We start from the raw sequence: 19,705 nt of genomic DNA on the forward strand, positions 1-19,705 counted from the left end.
AAATCACTTTTATATGTTCTAAACAAATTTTTGCTTTACAACTATAGATAAAAATCCCATTTCAAAGATACAAAGTAGAAATTTTTAGGTTGTTTTAGTTTAGTGTTTTTTTTAAAATTCTATACATTTAGAATCTAAAAAATAAGTTAATTCTAAATCCACCCTTAAAAAAACACTATCAAGCATTTACCCATCATGAATCGTCTAAACACAATAATCAAAATACACGGTTATCGAAGTAGAAGCAAAACTTTCAAATTTCACATTGAAATGAAAAAATCAAAGGAGAAATGTGACCTGCAATCATTCCTATCTCAATATACAAAGGCCTATACTCATGACTCCTACAGTTCCCAGATTACAAAAATTACAGTTTGGGCCTTGCCCCATCTAGAATCACATACCACACAGCTTACGGAGCGGATCACCTCAACCATCTTCTCGTCGTCTTCTCTTTCTATTCTCCAACACTTGGTTTCATCTTATACTATATATCAGGATCTCAAGAGACACACAACACACAGTTCTATCCTATAATGAATCTAGAGATACTAAGGAATTAATCTCTCGTTAAAAAGAATTGGAGCAGGCAGAAAAAACCTGTTCTTTGAACGACAGATGCAAACGAACCACTATGAGCAGCCTGTTGCAACTTAGACGATAAGACCATCAAGCAGAGGTTGCTCGGCATCTTTCCTCAACGCTCTTCTGTCATCTTGATGATCCCTGCCGAACCATAAGGAGGATTTAAGTATAGAGATCGATAGCAATTAGGATCAGACTAAGGTCTAAACTAAGAGAAGATGGTAACGTGTCCTAATGCATCGGCCTTACTTACATAGTAGTTTCAAAACCAGCACTCAATTATCAAAGAATCATTATCTCTGTTCCCTCATAGTTGAGGGGGAACCTTTTGGCACGGCGTTTAAGAAATGGATATATAGTGTGTTAAGTAGCAAGATAAAAAGTACGAGAGAAAAAAGTAGAGAGAATAGAGTAGAGAGTGAATAAAGTAGAGAGAATAAAGTAAGAGAGAGTAAAGTAATAGTGAGAAAAAGTGTTTATTAAGGATATGACTCAACTATGAGGGATCTTCCCAAAATGGAAAAATGACTTAACTATGAGGGAACGGATGGAGTACGATGCAGTGGATTTGAGCAATAAGTTAGAGAGCAGATTTGAGACCTTAACACTAGTGGATTGAAGTTCTACAGCCGTTGTATCTTCATGGTCCTGGGAAAGTAGGAGGGAAAATATTTCCGATTACTACAAAGTGTTATCACATGCAACTGAGTACGAGAATATCAGTATTAAAATACCTCTATCAACAGATCCTTCCTCGAAATCATTCCAATAACACGAGAAGCACGTGGAACGACGAGTAGATGCCTTAACCCCAATTGCCGGAATAAAGTATATACCTAAATCATCATCACCATCACCATCACCATCACGGTCTTCATGAGACATCATGGCGACTATTTCAACCTCACTTCTTCAAATGAAGTAATACAATGACTACAAGAGTAAGATTACCCGTGATAGATTTTTCACCTTCGTTAATGACATATCTTCTGGAACAACATAAGGTGACGAGTTTAAAAATGGAGCAAGGTCAATGTACATTTCCAGATCATCAGGGGTTAGGTGGATGTCATCAATAGTAATCCCCTTACTGGAAACAGGCTTGACGAATTCTGTTAGATTGTGCCTGCTATGTGGACAACCAACCAACAAAATTATCATATTCTTCGTGTAACTAAATGGATAAGAAGAATGAAACTTTTTTTCCACCACCTGATTGGTACAGGCCAGTCTGTTGAATTAAAGGGCAACGGACTAAGTTGAAAGTCGACCTTTGACTGTAAAAGTACTAGTAAATGACTGCAAGAATGAAAAAGATTTGATGTTGAACATTAAGTAATTTTGTATGCTCATAAGCAACATATTTAGGATATTGTACAAGTTTTGAAAAAAAAATTTGTAAAGTCCACCTTCTCAAGATGAGGCCTATGACAAGCGTCTCTCCACTTCTCGTGTGATCAATGACCTGTAAGGCACATAAGGAAATATATCAAATACGGCTCGTAGAGGCTGAGAACTGAAACACGGCACCAACTTACAGGAAACCCATTGTGATTGTTGCTCCTTAAAATAGAAAGTACATCCACAACCTTCACCACACGAGGGAAATAGACAACCTACAAATAAATAAATAAAATAATGAAATAACACTTTCAAGGCAATGGAATGGGATAGGAACCCCATATAATAAGTGATAACTGGGGATGATACCACCAACCTGTTGATTCCCTGAAGCCTCCTTCGCTGTCATATTCCGCATTTGATATTTTGGTCTTGATTCCAATAGAGGAATAGCCCTTAGTCGAGCCTGCTCTTCATACAGGCCTTCATTGAAAGCATCACCAACAGCCTTCAGACAACTGTGCCAAATCTAAAGAATGGAAAGGAAGAAAGCAACTAGAGACTGTCTTTTACACATCATATGTTCTCTTGAAAACATGTAAGCACAAGTAAGGTTCTAGAAGATTCTAGGACTGCACTAAAGATACATATATACACATGAGGGGACTGAGAATGATTGATAGCAAATTGAAAAAAGAAAGAAGCAAAAAACGTATTGTTCATTGCAGCAGATAGTTCTCAGGTATATTGGTTTTTAGATCTTACCTTTGATATGAGGAGAACCAACATGATGAGAGGTAGAAACTTCAAGTTATTGGAAATCTCAACCATAATTACACAAAGTGATACAGTCATTCTCATCGAGCCTCCAAGGAAAGATGCAGCACCTAGAAGAGCATACCTGAAATTCCAGAGAGATGAAAATTTCTTAGATTTTTTGAAGAGACTGAAAATTTGTAATCATATGCAAAGGTTTATCCCTACATTGACCGCCCCAAACTTTATAGCTATCATTGCCGCTTAATGTTCAAACTCAACTATGATAATGTTAGTGTCAACTGTGTCATTTTATACTCTTCAACTTGATTATGATAACAATAATTTTAAACTCTTCAACTCAAAATAAGGAAAAGTAATGTGATGCAGAGCATATATCAAAATTTTGAGGATCAGAAAATAATACCAACATCTTTTACTTGTTCAACTAACATCTCAAGCACTTGTTTATATTTCAGTAATCAACGATGTAATTTATGTGGCCCATATACCAGTCACCAAAAATGCAATTACTTTAATATTTGGATCCAGTAGTTTCTACTTTATATTTGTTACCATAAACTATGAAGCTTGAACTTGATGGCTCTAATACATTCAGTTTTGAGAGCGACATCAAACAATTGGTCAACTAGCAAAGAGTGGGATTGGGCTCTTACGTTCCTTCTTTGATATTGGGCTTCTGGTAAAAGTTTACAACAAACATGCCAACAAGCCGACCATAAGTAGAGCCAATCATTATGCCAGGAACAAATTGACCAGTTGGAACAGCCGTGCCAAAAGTAACTACTGCTAGAGAGTAAAACATGACCTGAAGAACCCAAAAATAGAATTATTCATGTGATGGTCAGAATATCACATAGTTATTATAGCATTAATAGTACAGAGAGAGATGCTATACAGTATGATCATAATGAAGTACGTATCATTCAAAAAAGTACTAATGCATACCAAAAAGGTAAGGAGGCTCTGTGCACTAAATTCATGAATTGTTTTAGCACTGAACAAATTTCTGATTGCATCATCCTGCAAGCATCACTGAATCATTAGCAAAGATCATATTATAAATTTATACCATCATAAAGATAGAACTGCAGCAAATCGTAATTGACCTGAGTGTTGAAGAATATAGTTGCAAGGTCATTGTATTCCTTGTCACCGCAATAAAACTGTAACATTAAAGATTCAATATCAATCCATTGTTCATACAAAACCATGAAGGAGCAGTAGCTTGTTTATCTAGTGGAGAACACACAGACACATAGATGCCACCAATCTGTGATAAATGATGGCAAAAGCCACAACTTTATAGCAAGTGAAACAACATTGGTTACATCCAGAAGAAGATTAAGCATGTAGCTGAAGAGATCTTACATTAACATAATTTCCATACATCCCTGGGCGCCGTGGACATTCAATGCCAGAATCAGCATCTGATTCAGGGCAGGGAGTGCATTTTCTAAAAAGCGGTAATCCAAACAAAATAAGAGAGGTTATCAGAGAGACAATGCACACTTCAATAACCTACAATACGAGGGGGCAGGGGAAAAGTCAATTTATAGTTCATTAAAATAGTGCCAACTGCCAAAGTGTAGTAATCTTATTTCAGGAACTTACCTTCACACGATTCCCTCTCTTATGCAAATAATTTCGGTGCCAGTAAGCTATGTGAAAGGTAAGTTGATTGAATAATGCTCCTGCAAAGGTAACATTCAGGCAAGACTATATCACCAAGGAACATTCTAGCACTTGTCATGAATTACTTATTCATACATACCAAGAAGTCCCCCAATAACGCCTATGACCGCCATTGGCAACAACTCCTGAAATGAGTAATCTTCTTGACCACTAAAAAGAACCTTTCGTCAGAATGAATGTCAACATAGATGGATCAGAGAGAAACTCATTATCAAGTAAAGCTTTAGATTCATAGATTGTCACCCTGAGATGTCCCACATGATGAAGCCTCCAGAACCAAAATGTCCACATTTTCCACTCTTACACCATGCCATTGCTGTCTGTACAACCACACCCACAATGGCAGATGTGAAAAAGACACGCCACATGAGCTGACTCCTCCACCTTGAATAAGAAAAAAAATCATTGGGTTCAGGCAACAATTATACTTGGCCAATCCAGAAAAGTGTCAAGACTTGGGAAATTCAAGTAGATTATTGAAATAAATTAGCCATAATAATTATTGCCGCCAGCATAGGAAGACAAGAAAGGTCATACTAAAAACGGTTGCTTGCATCAAGAGAGCATATTACCATGATGTTACTTCTTCTAGTGCAAACAATACACCACCAACAGGAGCTCTAAATGCAGCAGCCACGCCTGCTGCACATCCACAGGTGACCTTATTCAAAAAAATTAAAACAGTACAAATGAGCAAAGCAGAGAAGCCTTGTCACCTCTTCAATCGCAATAACAGTATACCCTTTCTAAAATAAAATAAAAAGGCCATTAAATTGGCCACATAAGTTGCAGAAAAGGTTATGATTCACCCAATATCCACAAACAAAGGGGAAAAAGAACACAAACTAATAATACAAGTTCCAAATTAAATCCAGCTTCCAGTATATCTAACACATTATAATCTTACTCACAAGATCCCGTCGATCTCGTTCACTGGTAAAGATCATTAGCCATCTTGCTCACAGATGATACTTTGTGGATCCACCCTTTAGTAACAAACAAGAGGGAAGTTAAAAAAAGTAAAGTTAGTCAGCTTCAGCACATTGTAAAAAAAAAGAAGAGAGCTCTTATGTGGTGTGGCCACTGCAATTAATCTTCCCATAGCAGTTTCTTAGCAATAGATAATTTTTTTTTAACACATGATCATTATTTTACTGGTCTATACATAGGAAATGAGTGAAATTTGAAGGCCTCAATTTGCCATGCAAACAATTTCCTCAAGAAATTCACACAATAATCAAACACTTGCCTGTCCAAGCATGGAAGCAATACAAGCGCCAATATGGACAAGTGGACCTTCTTTACCAAGTGCTAAGCCACCTCCCACAGATCCTATGCTGCCAAAAATCTAGAGATGGGGTAATTCAATGTAAGCATTGACACAACAGTCATTTACTATCAAATAACATGCAGAGAACAGGGACGAGGCGCCCTACCTTGCCTACTAAAGTCCTGAACAAAAGTATACCATGTGTGTCGATTCCTGTACATGTAGGAGGACTGGCATGAGATTCAACAAGAAAGTAGCCATCAACAGAAAAATAAATCATTTAAACTTACCGTTTAAATAACCCTTTATTTCAGGGATTCCTGATCCTGCAGCTTCTGGTGAAAATTGTGTAACTATATAAACTGAGGATAACACTAAAGCCAAGTTGATAAGTCTATAGACCAAAAATCCAGCAAAGTATGACTTCTGAATCAGATTGAATGTCCAGGAATATTTCCATCCAGCGAAATTCTCAACGGATATATTGATAAATACGGCAGCTAGTGCAGTACCTAAAGGTAGATATCAGGACAGTCAAGGAAAGAAGTTAATTTCTGGGCCATCTGTTGGGTGGAGATGTACTCCGCGTAAACGAAGGTCTAATCAACCAATAGATCACACAAAGAAGAAGGTGGCAAACTTACCAATCCCAATAAGCAATGCCATAAGCCATTTTACCACCACGCTATATGCCATATAAACCTTACCCCTTTTTGCCTGTGATTTAACAATACAAACTGAACTATCAGGATAATAAAAAATAGAATGTGCCAAAGTCATATACATCCAATCCCAAATAATTTATTCACAAAAAAACAAACTTAAACCCCATTCAATTTCCTGAAACATTGATTTTCAGTCTATCTACAATTGCACTAATCATTCTTTTAACAAAAAAACAAAAATGGACTAGTAATACAATGGAATGATAAATACCTTCAAAGAAGATATAAGCAAAAGGGCAAATTGAGAGGCATGAGAGCGACGAGCAAAAAAACGATGACACACAACCATAGCAGTTCCTATAGTGGTCTGTGGCCTGCAAATGAGAATTCAAAATGTGTCAAAGTAACACACAAAATTAATCATAGCACAACAGTACTTCAAAGCCAACTCCATTGATAACTTAGTGGTTTATAACTCACAGATCAAGCCGAACTCCAAGATTCTGAAGGAAGGCACAGTACGAATATCGCAGATGTGTCTCATGCAGCAAATCAATGCCATCTTTTCTTGAAGGAGAGTGCCTCTCTATCTCATCTCTTGACATAAAAACCACTTCTTCACCATCCTCATATTTTGAGCGGTCTCGCTTGGAGGTAGTTGAAGAATAAGCACCGGCATCGTCAGGCCTCGTTCCAGCTATTGTAGCTGACCTATTGTTGCAGACTGAAGGAACACCAGGGTAAGCATTGGCATATAAGGGAGGTACATGTTGCCAAATGCCAGCATTGTTTTCAAAACATTTTCATGAATAAGGGATTGTTGATAGGGCCTGCCAGTGCTTTCATGTGAGAAATCCGAGACCTTCCACCTCTTTGAAGGTGGCACGACTTCACGCCAGACATGGTCATACTTTGGTCTATACTGCATTGAGTCCCGAGAGAAGTCACTGGACGAGCCGTGATTCTTCGTATAAAAGTTTGAATCAGAGGGGCAATTGTGGCTCCACTCGTAGTTAGCAGCAGCTGTTGTTCTCATTCTGCCATAAGACGACCTACCATCACTTCGGAAATGACCATCTCGCATCCAGTGAGGCCGTGCAAGAGACATGATTCCTGTCCAATTCACTCAGTAAGAAAACGCACGGCAATCATATACATGCAGAATACGACGCAGATGATCACAGTAGCTCACAGAAAAAATAAACCAAAGCGAAAAACAAATTCAAGTTTTAAACGAAACAACATAAGAGAAAAACTAAGCTGCCTAACCAAAGCAAATAAACAAAACTCTGAAACAAATCTAACACTACCATTTAGCTCATCAAAACATGAAATTCAGTAAAACTGATTCCGAGTTGATCAAATAAACAGAAAATTCAGCAAGGTGTGAACGCGCAAACCGATTCCAATGAGACTCCGTGCAATAGTTTCCAAAAATACACAAAACCTGCTCATTTACACCATTAAAACACAAACAGAAAACGAAAAAGTTCCGTTACAATTGACAGCGTAAATCGAAGATAATTATACAACCAATTTCAGTTTACCTGAACAGAAAGGTAACGCAAGGATCTAAACGAAAATCGCAGCTGAATTGAAGCTATAAACAAATCAAATTTATCGGATAGCTTGCTTGAGATCTGGGCTGCAGATTGTGAGAGAGGATGAAAGAAAAGGGAAGAATAGAGAGAGAATTAAATATTTTTTCTTGAGCTAAAAAGAAGGCTAATAATTTGCGTGAGTTTGCCCTTTTTCTTTCTTAAATGCATACTGAGTTTTAAATATATTCCTAATTTTTAAAATTGGAAAATATAGTTCGATCTTGGATAATAATACAAATTATTCCATTACATTAAGAAACATTGATTAGCTAGTTATAAAAATGATTTTGGACGACGACAATCTGCACCTTAATTGGTAAGACGTTTATTGTAAGTTCGAGTTACTTTAAAGGCATACCTCAATTAGTTGGACGTTTTTTTAAGTTCGAGTTACTTCAAATTTATGAGGGCGCGGTGGGTATAAATTGTTTAGTTAAAAACAGAAAAAAAAATGATTTTGGTATTAGGTAAAGGAGCACAAAAATGTCTTCTCCACCACATTGGGCATATTCCATGCTTTTTGTAATTCTTTTGCTTATATTTTCATTTTCTAACTTTGAATCTCAAACTAGGTTGATCACTTGTTCTCTACCAAATTTATACATAAGCCATATTTAGAGAAAGTTATTTGCCAACAATTTGGATAAATTGCCTAATAAATTACTTAGATTTTATTATTCGTATAGGAATAAGTATAACGTGGAAAACGTGTTGGGGTATTCAACTTAGTACAATAACATACGCAAAATCATGATATTTAGAGTGTCCACGGGCCGCGGCTCCCCCACTGTGGACACTCTTAGTGCTTAGGTGAGTTTAGAGCCATAACAAAATTTATGATGCACTAAAGGCCATGTTTGGTTGGCGGGAAAGTAAAATTGTCAAGGAAAATGATTCTAGGGAAAATGAATCCCGAGAATATGATTTCTAATAACTTTACTTTCCCGTGTTTGGAAAATATCAAGATTTGAAAGAATATATTTGATTTAAACACTAAACTAAAAATATACTTATCATTTTTTATTTATAAAAAATAATAATACATATTATTTAATAAATTATTACTTACAAATGATAATAATTATATTATTTTATTTATTATTACGATGGATAGTTTAAATATGGATTATACATCATAATATATAATAATATAATAATAAATAAGATTATTATTATTATCATTATATTTACTTAATTTTTAATTGAATAAATTTTATAATTTAAAATTTCACTACAATTTTATAAATTAATAATTATTATATTATTATATAATTATAATTATATTTATATTTAATTATTTATTATTATTATTATGATAATAAAAATAAAAATAAAAATTAATAATATAGTTATAATTATGATAATTTGAATTATAGTTATTTATTATCCTGAAATTAAGTATGGTTTATACTTTTCAATTATTTTTAAAACATTGTAATAAATAATAACAATGATGATGATGATGATGATGATAATAATAATAATAATAATAATAATAATAATAATAATAATAATAATAATAATAATAATAATAATAATAATAATAAACTGTAATATATTGCATTAAATATGTAAGAATCCTAAAATTGGGAAAAAGAATACCTAAGAAAAGTTAGAATTCAGAATCCTGGAAAGTTGTACTAACTTTCCTTGTTTCAGGATTTTGATTACTTTTCTAGTTTGATTAAAAACGGAAACAAACACTTAAGGAATCAGATTACTTTCCCAGACAGAATCCTGACAACCAAACATTGCCAAAAGGTTGCGCGCTCTAGTTTATCCTAGTGTTTATTATTCAATATTAAAACTATAGATATCAATCGGGTAAACCTATCAGGTGTCGATCAACTCTATAGGGTAATCGAGTGCAAATTAATCGAATTGAAATTTTATTCAGTTAGAAATTTCTACATTTTACTCTCTAAATGTAATAGGCAATTTTTACTCTTTACGTGTAATAGGCTATCCGAGTCAATTCACGAATTTTGGGTTGCATTCTGCCCAATTATTTTCCACTCCCTTCGTTCCATAGTAGTGGAGTTATTTTGCTATTTTGGTACGTTTCATAGTAGTAGAGTCATTTCTCTTTTCAGTAAAAGTCAACACATTTCTTCTCATTACTTTACTCTTTCGTACTTTATTCTCTCTTTATCTCCCTACCTTTTTCATTTCATACTTTATTTTTCATTTATTTAACTCACTTAAAACATTTTTTCTTAAATCACGTGCCGAAAAGAAACGTCTTCACTCTCTACTACTATAGAACGGAGTTGATTGGAAATATTTTTGAAAACAATGGGCTTATTATGTCCGTAAACTCTTAAGGCCCAAGTAAGTTATATTTATTGCTTGTTGATTATTGGTCTTCACATTTCAAATCTTAATTCTAGGCCCAATTTTAAATTTATTAATCATAATTAGAACTCAATTAAGATGGATGCACCCAAATATGCAACAAGTAACTATATCGATGTCCTAGTTTAATTCGCATGAAAAAAAATAGAAACCTTAATTTTTAATTCGCATGAAAAAAATAGAAACCTTAATTTATAATTCAGGGATTGACTTTGGCACGTCGTCTTTGGTGACAAGAATTTATCCAATGTAGAAGAAACAGAGGTGACCATAAGTAATAATCCAAATAATAATAGTAATAAAAAAAACTATGGTGGAGAATCTTCTCACCTTGATATTTGTTTGCAGAAAAAGCTTCTCTATACGAATTTTTAAACTTATGATTGGTTTACATGTGGAGATGGGTGTTGTTAAACTGGGGTTTCAAAATAGAACAGTCAATTAATTAGTCAGCATCAAATTAGAGATTAATTAAAGTGATAATCAGTTTCATCCTTCAATGCTAAGTTAATTATATGGTGGTTTGATATGTGTATTCCACTCACTTAGTGCATTGCCATTTGATTTGTTGAGTTCAATTTTATTAGTTCTTTTTTTGTTTCATTTTGTTGTAGTACTAAATAAATATAAATATCTGTATAATGTATTTTTTGCATCATAATCGATACCTTGAATGTAAAAACATGTTACATGGATGAAACTTTTAAGATATTTGACATTCTTTTATGCAATATAGTAATTTTTTTAATTTGCGAAATTCAACATGTATAGTTTATTAGAAATAAGGTCATATATTTTAAAAACTATCGAAATCGAAGGTTCTAAATTGGTTAATACTCTTTGATAGCAAATGATACATGCGATACATCATATACTTAAAGCTATTCGGCTTAAATATTAAATATATGCCTAATAAGAATTTGTTAGAAAACACGTTTTCACAATAACAATTAATTAAAGACGATAAAAAATAGTACTAACGTAAGATTCTTTAATAGAAACAAATTATATAATCCCTCCTTTGTAAAACATGTTATTACAATACTAATTAAATAATCACCTAGCCTGTCACTCGCAGCTCTCTTCTAGAATAAAAGTAATTAAAATTATGGAATTTTATTTGAAATTAGTTATGTTGTGATTATATTAATTAAATTATTAATGAAAATCTAACCCAACTCCAATTAATTGTAGTTGGGTTAGCGTGCATGCGCCGCCGCAGAGGAGACCAACCATTCTGTATATAAATATATTTAATTTGCACAATAATTAACATAGATACAATGTCGATACAATAAAATAAAATAAAATACGACTACTTTAATTTGCCAAAAGAATAAAATAAAGAATAGAACTATAGAAGACTAAAAACCGAGATCCCCTCATGATCGAAGAGATTATTAAATGGTTTTTTATGCAATAAAATGTTTTAAAGGGATATTAAAGTTTTACTTTGTACGAAAAGGCAATTGCATTTACTTGAAGTCGAGATTTAATATAAATAAAACGAAAGATATTGGTAACTAATTTTTGGAAATATTGGGCGGTGATCTAAAAAAGAGCACTCTAAATATAAAATAATATAAAATCATCCACTAATAAGTAATCTTTTTGCATGAAATGATATGAAAAAGGATTCAATCATTGACGTCTGTTTTGGGCTTTGGTTAAGGAAAAGTGACAAATCATTGAATTTGATCAATGTGTTCATCGGTTGTCACAGAGGCTTATTTTTTAATATTTATTATTAAATTTATAGAATTAATATATATAAGTAGAATTCAGACTCAATAAACTCTTATTTTAAAATTTATACAGAGTCAAAATAAGATATTTAATTCTGGATGAAGAATGTATTACATTACGTAATTTCAAAATTTCTCATCAGTTATAAAATAATATTTTTTGACGATGCTCAAACATTGTTTCATATTAAAAAGTGTTCAAATTATTTTATGAGATGCTCCGAAATAGCAAATCAAAATATTCACTATTTTTATAATGGTTCAGCGAGTACTAGATTTAAACTCTTACCGAAAATTTGAAAAATTTACTCTTAGCCATATAAATCATCTTAAAATTTTGAAATTTAGTAATTAATTTAATAAGAAAGAGAAAAATAAATCTCCAAAAAATCTCCCCTCCCTAGTCCCGTAACCTCAAAAAAAGAGGAACAAAAGGCCAAATTATACCAACATTTTCTGCAAAAAAGTGTTTGACGTAAGTTTTTATTTCACCAAAAGCCACTTGTACGTAATTTTTGATTTGTTACATCTCATAATATATAATCTCATACTTCCTGAATTGGAAGTCTTTGATTGCATATGCTATTCTCAGATTAATCTAATAATACTATTTAATTAATCAAGATGACTATTTTTTTTATCTCACTCCAACTCTTTTATCTAATTATCTTTGATAAATTTTGTAAAAGTAATAGTTATCGATTTTCCTTATAAAAAGTTGTTAGAATGGAGGAATTGTTAAGGACCTACATAGAAAATTGAATATTCTCTCATTGAGCTTTATGAATGATTCCAAAAATTAAGATTATGTTGGAAACGTGTAAAACATGGAGGATTTTGGAGGCTTTTTTAACTTGTGTAACCTCTAATTTCTTTATGTTGTATCTTGAATGCCAAGCTTTTCACATACCACCATCCTTTATCCTATAAATAGGTGGATTTGAGGGATATGAAATACATCAACCCTCTCTACATCATAGTGAGCATTCTAGGAGCATTGTCTAGCTCAATTCTCGGAACTCCATCAAGTTCGTCGGTGCCTAGCGGGTTTGAGGTGCTTCTACACGCTAGGAGGAAGTCATTTTTATCTTTGGGGGCAATACGTCATTCCGTGAGCACTAGCAGGGGAGTAATTTGTCTTGCAGAAAGAGGGCTTCCCTCGACTCGACTTATTGTTGGTTTGTTTTATTATTTTCGTTGTAATTTTCATTCCACTTATGGTTGTCAGTTTCCTTTCGATTGTAATAGTTAGAGTATCGCATGTACACGACTTGGAAATTTTTATCTCATTATTTTTAACAATCGCAAGACAAACTAGTGTACTCTTCTAAGACAAGATTATGCCCATCGAAGTTGGAGGAAACATGAAATTAAAAGTTGGAATGAAGCAACGAACAATCGCAATGTTGATGCGCAATGAAGTGGTTAATTCCTTGAGATCTATTCTCTTGAGAATTGTGTTTATCGTTTGTCATTTGACAAGCAGGACCAATTTAGACTTGGTAGTAATAATTGGGATGCTTGTGGTGTTGAATATACCAATGCACATATGGTTCAATATAATTGTGTACTTATTATTGGAGACGATATTGTGCAAATTATTTGAACGTGGTTTTATAAACAACAAAGATCACGAGGTGGCGCAATGGTCTCCGACGTGGACCATGGTAATAATCCAAATGAATGGTTTGTTGATACGGGTGCCACATGTCATGTGTGCTCCGAGAGAAGCATTTTTTTCTACTTACAAATCTGTTGAAGGTAGAAAAGTACGCATGGGAAACCAAGCCTCTTTTGAGGTGGTTGGTGTGGGAAACCAAGCCTCTTCCTAAAATTAGGATATGGAAAGGTTCTTACCCTTAAGGATGTGCTGCATGTCTCAGACATCCGAAATAATTTGGTGTCAGGCTCACTTCTAGTAAATCATGGGTTTTCACTAGAATTTGAGTGTGAAAAGGTTATATTGACCAAGTATGAAAAGTTCATATGTGGAGGTCACCTAGTGAATGAGCTTTTTAAGCTGAATGTTACGGTCATTTACCGTGGAAAATGAATAAGCAATAAGAAAGATGATGCATCCTCTTATTTGTTTGAGAGCTCTGATTTATGGCATAATAGATTGGGACATGTAAATTTAAATGCTATAAAAAGATTAGTAAATCTTAATTTACTAAAAGTTGATAAGTTTAACTCACAAAAAAGATGTGAAGTGTGTGCTGAAGCCAAAATGACTAAGCTGTCGTTCCATTTGGTAGAGCGAAACACAAAACCTCTTGAGTTAAATCCATATAGATGTATGTGATTTGAAATTTGTACAAAGAAGAGGTGGTAAAAAGTATTTCATCACGTTTATAGATGATTGCACAAGGTATTGTTGGTTTGTTTTATTATTTCCGTTGTAATTTTCATTCCACTTATGATTGTCAATTTCTTTTCAATTGTAATAGTTAGAGTACCGCCTGTACACGGCTAGAGAATTTTTATGTCATTATTTTTAACAGATTCAATCATGCAAACTCCTTTATACTTTCCAGTCAAAGGAAATTAAATAACTCAAAAGAAAGATATTGCAATTTCGTACTAGTTTATAACTAAACAATGACAATTGTCTGAATTTCCTTTTCCTTTTGGGAAATAAACTTAAAGAAGCCCCACTATTCGAGTGCTTTATTTAATAGTGCAAGTATTTGGTGTTTGAATCTTTCATTTTTTCTATATACTAATTAAATCTTGATCAATACATAGACATTGTGTTATAGACGATTACGCTAAATCAAGATTGGAATAATTAGTAAATGAATATTTTAGTGGTGCATGTATTACGTGACAAAACATACCCATCCAATAATAGAACTCTTTTGTTACGTGGATTCTGCACCAAACACAAATTCTCAAGACCGACAAATTCACACCAAATTAATGTCGCATCGCCTAACATCTATCTACGCACGTAATATTCTATTAAATATCAATATTCAAATTTTATGATATTTTTAAAAAACTCATTCAAATCATCTCAAATTAAAATGGAAATTGTGCATGTAAGATTGGCGAGTAAAATAAAAAGCGATTTTCCAACGGAATTATCGATGGAAAAGTCGGTCGACGGTATTCAAGAAAATACACATCAAGAAAATAATGAGATTCTCGTTGCACCTAAAGAAGTTGTTTTTTCTCCACTAATTTCTGTTGTTATTGCCTTTTTTTGTGAAACACGCTCTGCAATTATATAGCGTATTAAATTTTATTGTGATTAAATACACCAACATGCCATTATTAGTAATAGTATGTCGGTATTCAAGTTAATACTAATCTTTAACTAGACCATAACAAGGAATATATGATATAATGATGTGTATATATATGTAATTAAGTATGATCAAATGAAAATCACATCTTAAATAAAAATAAAAAAAAGTATAGTAACTATCCTATGATATGGCAATCTAATGAATATATACTGTATAATATTAGTACATGATACTCCATTTGATAATCTTATCCAACATTCCAACAAATTAATTTTTAACTTAGAAGCATATTTTAGTTATTTTAATACAAAATCAGTTGTGATAATTCTCTTTATTCAGCTATGTGAAATCCCATTTTACTAGTAACAAAGTAGGAGTAGTATTTTTTTTTACTGATTTTGTGATTTAATATTTTCCCCTAGCTACCCTATATAGATAATAATAAGGAATATACCTATGTCAGCAAGCATGCTTTAAAATTAATGAATCATATGCCAAGATACTCAATCCAAGCTAGCTATGTGTTACACTTTAGCCATTCACAAGTATATGGAGAGATTGATTGATTGATAAATCAAGTTGTTGTAGATCAATTTGGCAATAGAAAGAAAAGATAGATATATTGTGGTGCAAATGGGCTGCAAGGATCCCATGATGTAGTAAAATAAATGGTCGAATATCAACTATCATTATATTTAGGGCTGCGTCACATGTTTATGTATGTGAAAATTGGAGATGATTAGACGTCCATTTTAGTATTTGGTGCTCCACTTTACCACTTTTTTTATGCGTATATAAACCTTTATTTTCTCTGTTTTGATTCTGCTTCTCGATCATGAACTATACTTATTTATTTTTCTTTATACTGTAGTATATATATTAATTAACATGATGAGAGGAAGACTTAATTAGAATCTTTCTTCTTTTTCTGTAATAAATCCAATCTCGTAGTATTAATAAATCTTATCAATATTCTATATTTTTCGATAGGACGTAACGCAAGAGGCATTTATACCCTTAACTTAGTCATAAAAATTCAGTGCTCTAGACATATTATGTGTGGTTTCTAATTATATATATTACGTGCGGTTTCTAACTAATAATAATTGCATGAAACCACTTATCTTCTCCATTTTTCTCTCTCTCTTTCTGTAATTATAATTAGTTGGATACACCATGTAAGTCGGTATGATATAGCCGTATTATTTTGTTCATAATTGTAATTTTCTTAATAAGCATATAACAATATGTTTTTCCATAAAAACTATGGAACTTTTGCATTTTATATGAAGTAACTGGAGTGTATGATTAATTGCTTTATAGGTTGTGTTCAAGAATGTAGTTTTACAAAAACTAAATAAATATTTACTATATATAAACAATGGGACAAGAATAATGATTATTCTCATAATGGGATTGTCTTACGCAATACAATAATTATTGCTTATTTTTCATTTGTTTCCTGACTCAGATACCTTGTTCTCTTTCACTACGTGTAATCCATCATCCACCTCTTTATATTTCTCGTCAGCTTCCAAAATCAAACTAAATAATCTTATTATTCCCTCCAAAACATGGATAACACAGATTTGCTTTTTCCAATATTCCATCAGATTCCACACACCAAACACACCATGATTCCTCTTCACTCTATAAATAGGTTGGATGCTTAGGTATCCATCTCTTAAACAGAAAGCAACTACTCACTCAATTCTCTCATTTGTAAGAAAATGAAGAGTGATGGGAGCTTCTTCAGCATCTGCAAACCCTATATTGCAATGATATCTCTGCAATTTGGATATGCAGGCATGAACATCATCACCAAGATATCTCTCAATGGTGGGATGAGTCACTATGTTCTTGTCGTTTATCGACACGCCATCGCCACTGCTGTCATTGCTCCCTTTGCTTTCTTCTTCGAGAGGTATCTTGTTAACACTAAAAACAACATTGTTTTACCATAATAATTATTATTTTTCTTATAGTATTAATGAAACATGTTGTTTTAGTATCACTTATGATTAAACACTAATTTTTATATCAATAAAAGAAATTTTGAAATTTGAAATTTTATGATTTATTATTAATTAATTAATATAAATGTTTGGATAATTATTTCAGGAAAGCACAGCCAAAGATATCCTTCCAGGTGTTCATGCAGATTTTTATTCTAGGCCTTCTCGGGTAATTAGTAATTAATTATCTCATATTATTATATATACATGCAATAATTAATAGTATTTTGTTTTATTTTTGTGTTAGGCCCGTGATTGATCAGAACTTCTATTATGCTGGTTTAAAATTGACTTCACCAACATTTTCATGTGCCATGAGCAACATGCTACCCGCCATGACATTTGTCATGGCCATAATATTCAGGTAAATATATACTAATAATTAAATTACTCCATTATGGAGTAGTTCATAACATCAAAATCGTGAAGTAAAAAATCAGTTACATCTTCTATCACCAATTGACTATAAAATGAAACCTCACTCTAAATTAGGTAATTTTACTTTATATTTTAATGAATGAGACTGTACCTAATCCTCGTAAAAAAAATTAAAGGATGGAGAAAGTGAATATAAAGAAGGTGATATACCAAGCGAAAGTGGTGGGAACATTGATAACAGTGGGAGGGGCGATGCTAATGACATTATACAAAGGCCCATTAGTCGAAATGGCATGGACGGCCCACCGCCGCGCCATCGGTGGAGGAGGAGGAGGAGGCAAGGACACCAGCGACCGCGACTGGTTCATCGGCTGCATCCTCCTAATAATCGCGACGCTAGCATGGGCGTCCCTCTTCATCCTTCAGAAAGCCGCCCTCAAAACCTACTCGAACCACCAACTTTCTCTCACATCAATGGTCTGCTTCATGGGCACCCTTCAAGCCGTCGCGGTCACCTTCGTCATGGAACACGACCCTTCCGTCTGGAGAATCGGCTGGGACATGAACCTCCTCGCCGCTGCATATGCGGTATGTCTCATATTTGACTGGTCCGAGTTTTAAGAGACTATTTGACTTTATGAAAGAAAATAGTTGGAAAAGGTTATGAAATATAAGTCTTACTTTTATATAGTACTATAGTTTTATAATAATTGTCAGCAGAATGTGGGGTCCACTTACTAAAAATAGTAAAAATGAAATAAGACATTTATTAGGGAATGTCCCAATAAGGAAATATGAGACATTTAACGGGGAGTGGATGGAGTATATCTCTATAGATACTAATAGTGTTCGGGTTTGAATGAGCAGGGAATTGTGACATCGAGCATATCATACTACGTGCAAGGGCTGGTGATGAAGTCCAAAGGCCCGGTTTTCGCCACGGCTTTTAGCCCACTCATGATGATCATAGTCGCGGTCATGGGATCTTTTATCCTCGCGGAAAAGATCTATCTTGGAGGGTGAGTGAATTAGTTTACTTAATTAATTATTACTCCCTTCGTCCGCGATATTAACTGTCTGGTGAATGAACAGGGTGATTGGATCAGCAATCATAGTAGTGGGGCTCTACTCAGTGCTGTGGGGGAAGTACAAGGAAGATCAAGAACAGAAAAACACACTCATAATTCAAGAAATTCCAGAAATTGTCAAAGATAACAATAATAACAATAATAATGGGATTGTGGGAGAGGAGAAGGCAGCAGTTGCAATTGATTTGCCCATATTTACTTCACCAGTCAAACCAACTCAGCAAGTTTGAAATGAACACCAAATTACTCCTCTTTAATCTATAACTTTTTGAGGAGTTTTTTCTACTTTTTGGTTCACTCTTTTTGATTTGTTGGAGTTTTACACATATCGATTTTGGTTGGATTATGTAAAGTACTACTTTTGATATATTATGCAACCTTTAGAGTTGGCTCATCTTTTTCCTATTTCAATTTTAATTTAGATGGAGTAACACACAATCACGAAAAAATAATAAACAACACGTGAACTGGTAATTATCTTACTATAAAGGTGGTGTTCGGTTTCCTACATAAAATAATACTAAGATATAATATAGGATTAAGTTGTGAGATTATTTTAGTTATAGGGGGTTAGCTATGACTAATTATCCAATTATTATCCATCTATGATTGAGTTGGGGGATTAAATTTCATGAACCAAACACACTACTAATGTAATCTCGGAATACAGTCTTGCTAACCGAATACCCCAAATGATATTTGATCTCGACCTCGACCTCAACCTCGATCTAGATACTATATTAAGATCACTTTATAGGATACTCAAGTTTATTATGTAAGCATATATAAGAATCTTTTGTAGATGAATAAGCAGTTGGAATAGAAGATATGACAAATCTTTGTAAAATATGCCAACTACTTATATAAATAGTGGGCATTACAGTGGAGTACTATTTTATTTGGTTGCCAAATCTATAAAATTCGATTATTATTCTTACA

General features: G+C 33.4%; 1 protein-coding gene and 1 pseudogene across 1 annotated transcript; one reads left to right on the forward strand and one right to left on the reverse strand.

Moving 5' to 3' along the window:
• Positions 1-239: 239 nt before the first annotated feature.
• Positions 240-8,081, reverse strand: LOC121804363 (annotated as a pseudogene).
• Positions 8,082-16,875: 8,794 nt separating this feature from the next.
• Positions 16,876-19,174, forward strand: LOC121802252 (WAT1-related protein At5g07050-like). The gene is made up of 6 exons (XM_042201877.1): positions 16,876-17,209; positions 17,407-17,469; positions 17,548-17,664; positions 17,855-18,266; positions 18,546-18,697; positions 18,771-19,174. Exons 1-6 carry the CDS (start codon positions 17,016-17,018, stop codon positions 18,994-18,996), a joined length of 1,164 nt encoding a protein of 387 aa, XP_042057811.1. The 5' UTR covers positions 16,876-17,015; the 3' UTR covers positions 18,997-19,174.
• Positions 19,175-19,705: the final 531 nt, after the last annotated feature.

Source organism: Salvia splendens, chromosome 5, assembly GCF_004379255.2.
Source record: "Salvia splendens isolate huo1 chromosome 5, SspV2, whole genome shotgun sequence".
Taxonomy (NCBI): domain Eukaryota; kingdom Viridiplantae; phylum Streptophyta; class Magnoliopsida; order Lamiales; family Lamiaceae; genus Salvia; species Salvia splendens.

Bases quoted from the DNA above. Each gene is read 5' to 3' on its own strand.
- LOC121802252 (XM_042201877.1), top strand. From the start codon at position 17,016: ATGAAGAGTGATGGGAGCTTCTTCAGCATCTGCAAACCCTATATTGCA. The intron at 17,210-17,406 runs GTATCTTGTTAA...TAATTATTTCAG, and splicing joins TTTGCTTTCTTCTTCGAGAG to GAAAGCACAGCCAAAGATAT. The intron at 17,470-17,547 runs GTAATTAGTAAT...TTTTTGTGTTAG, and splicing joins TTTATTCTAGGCCTTCTCGG to GCCCGTGATTGATCAGAACT.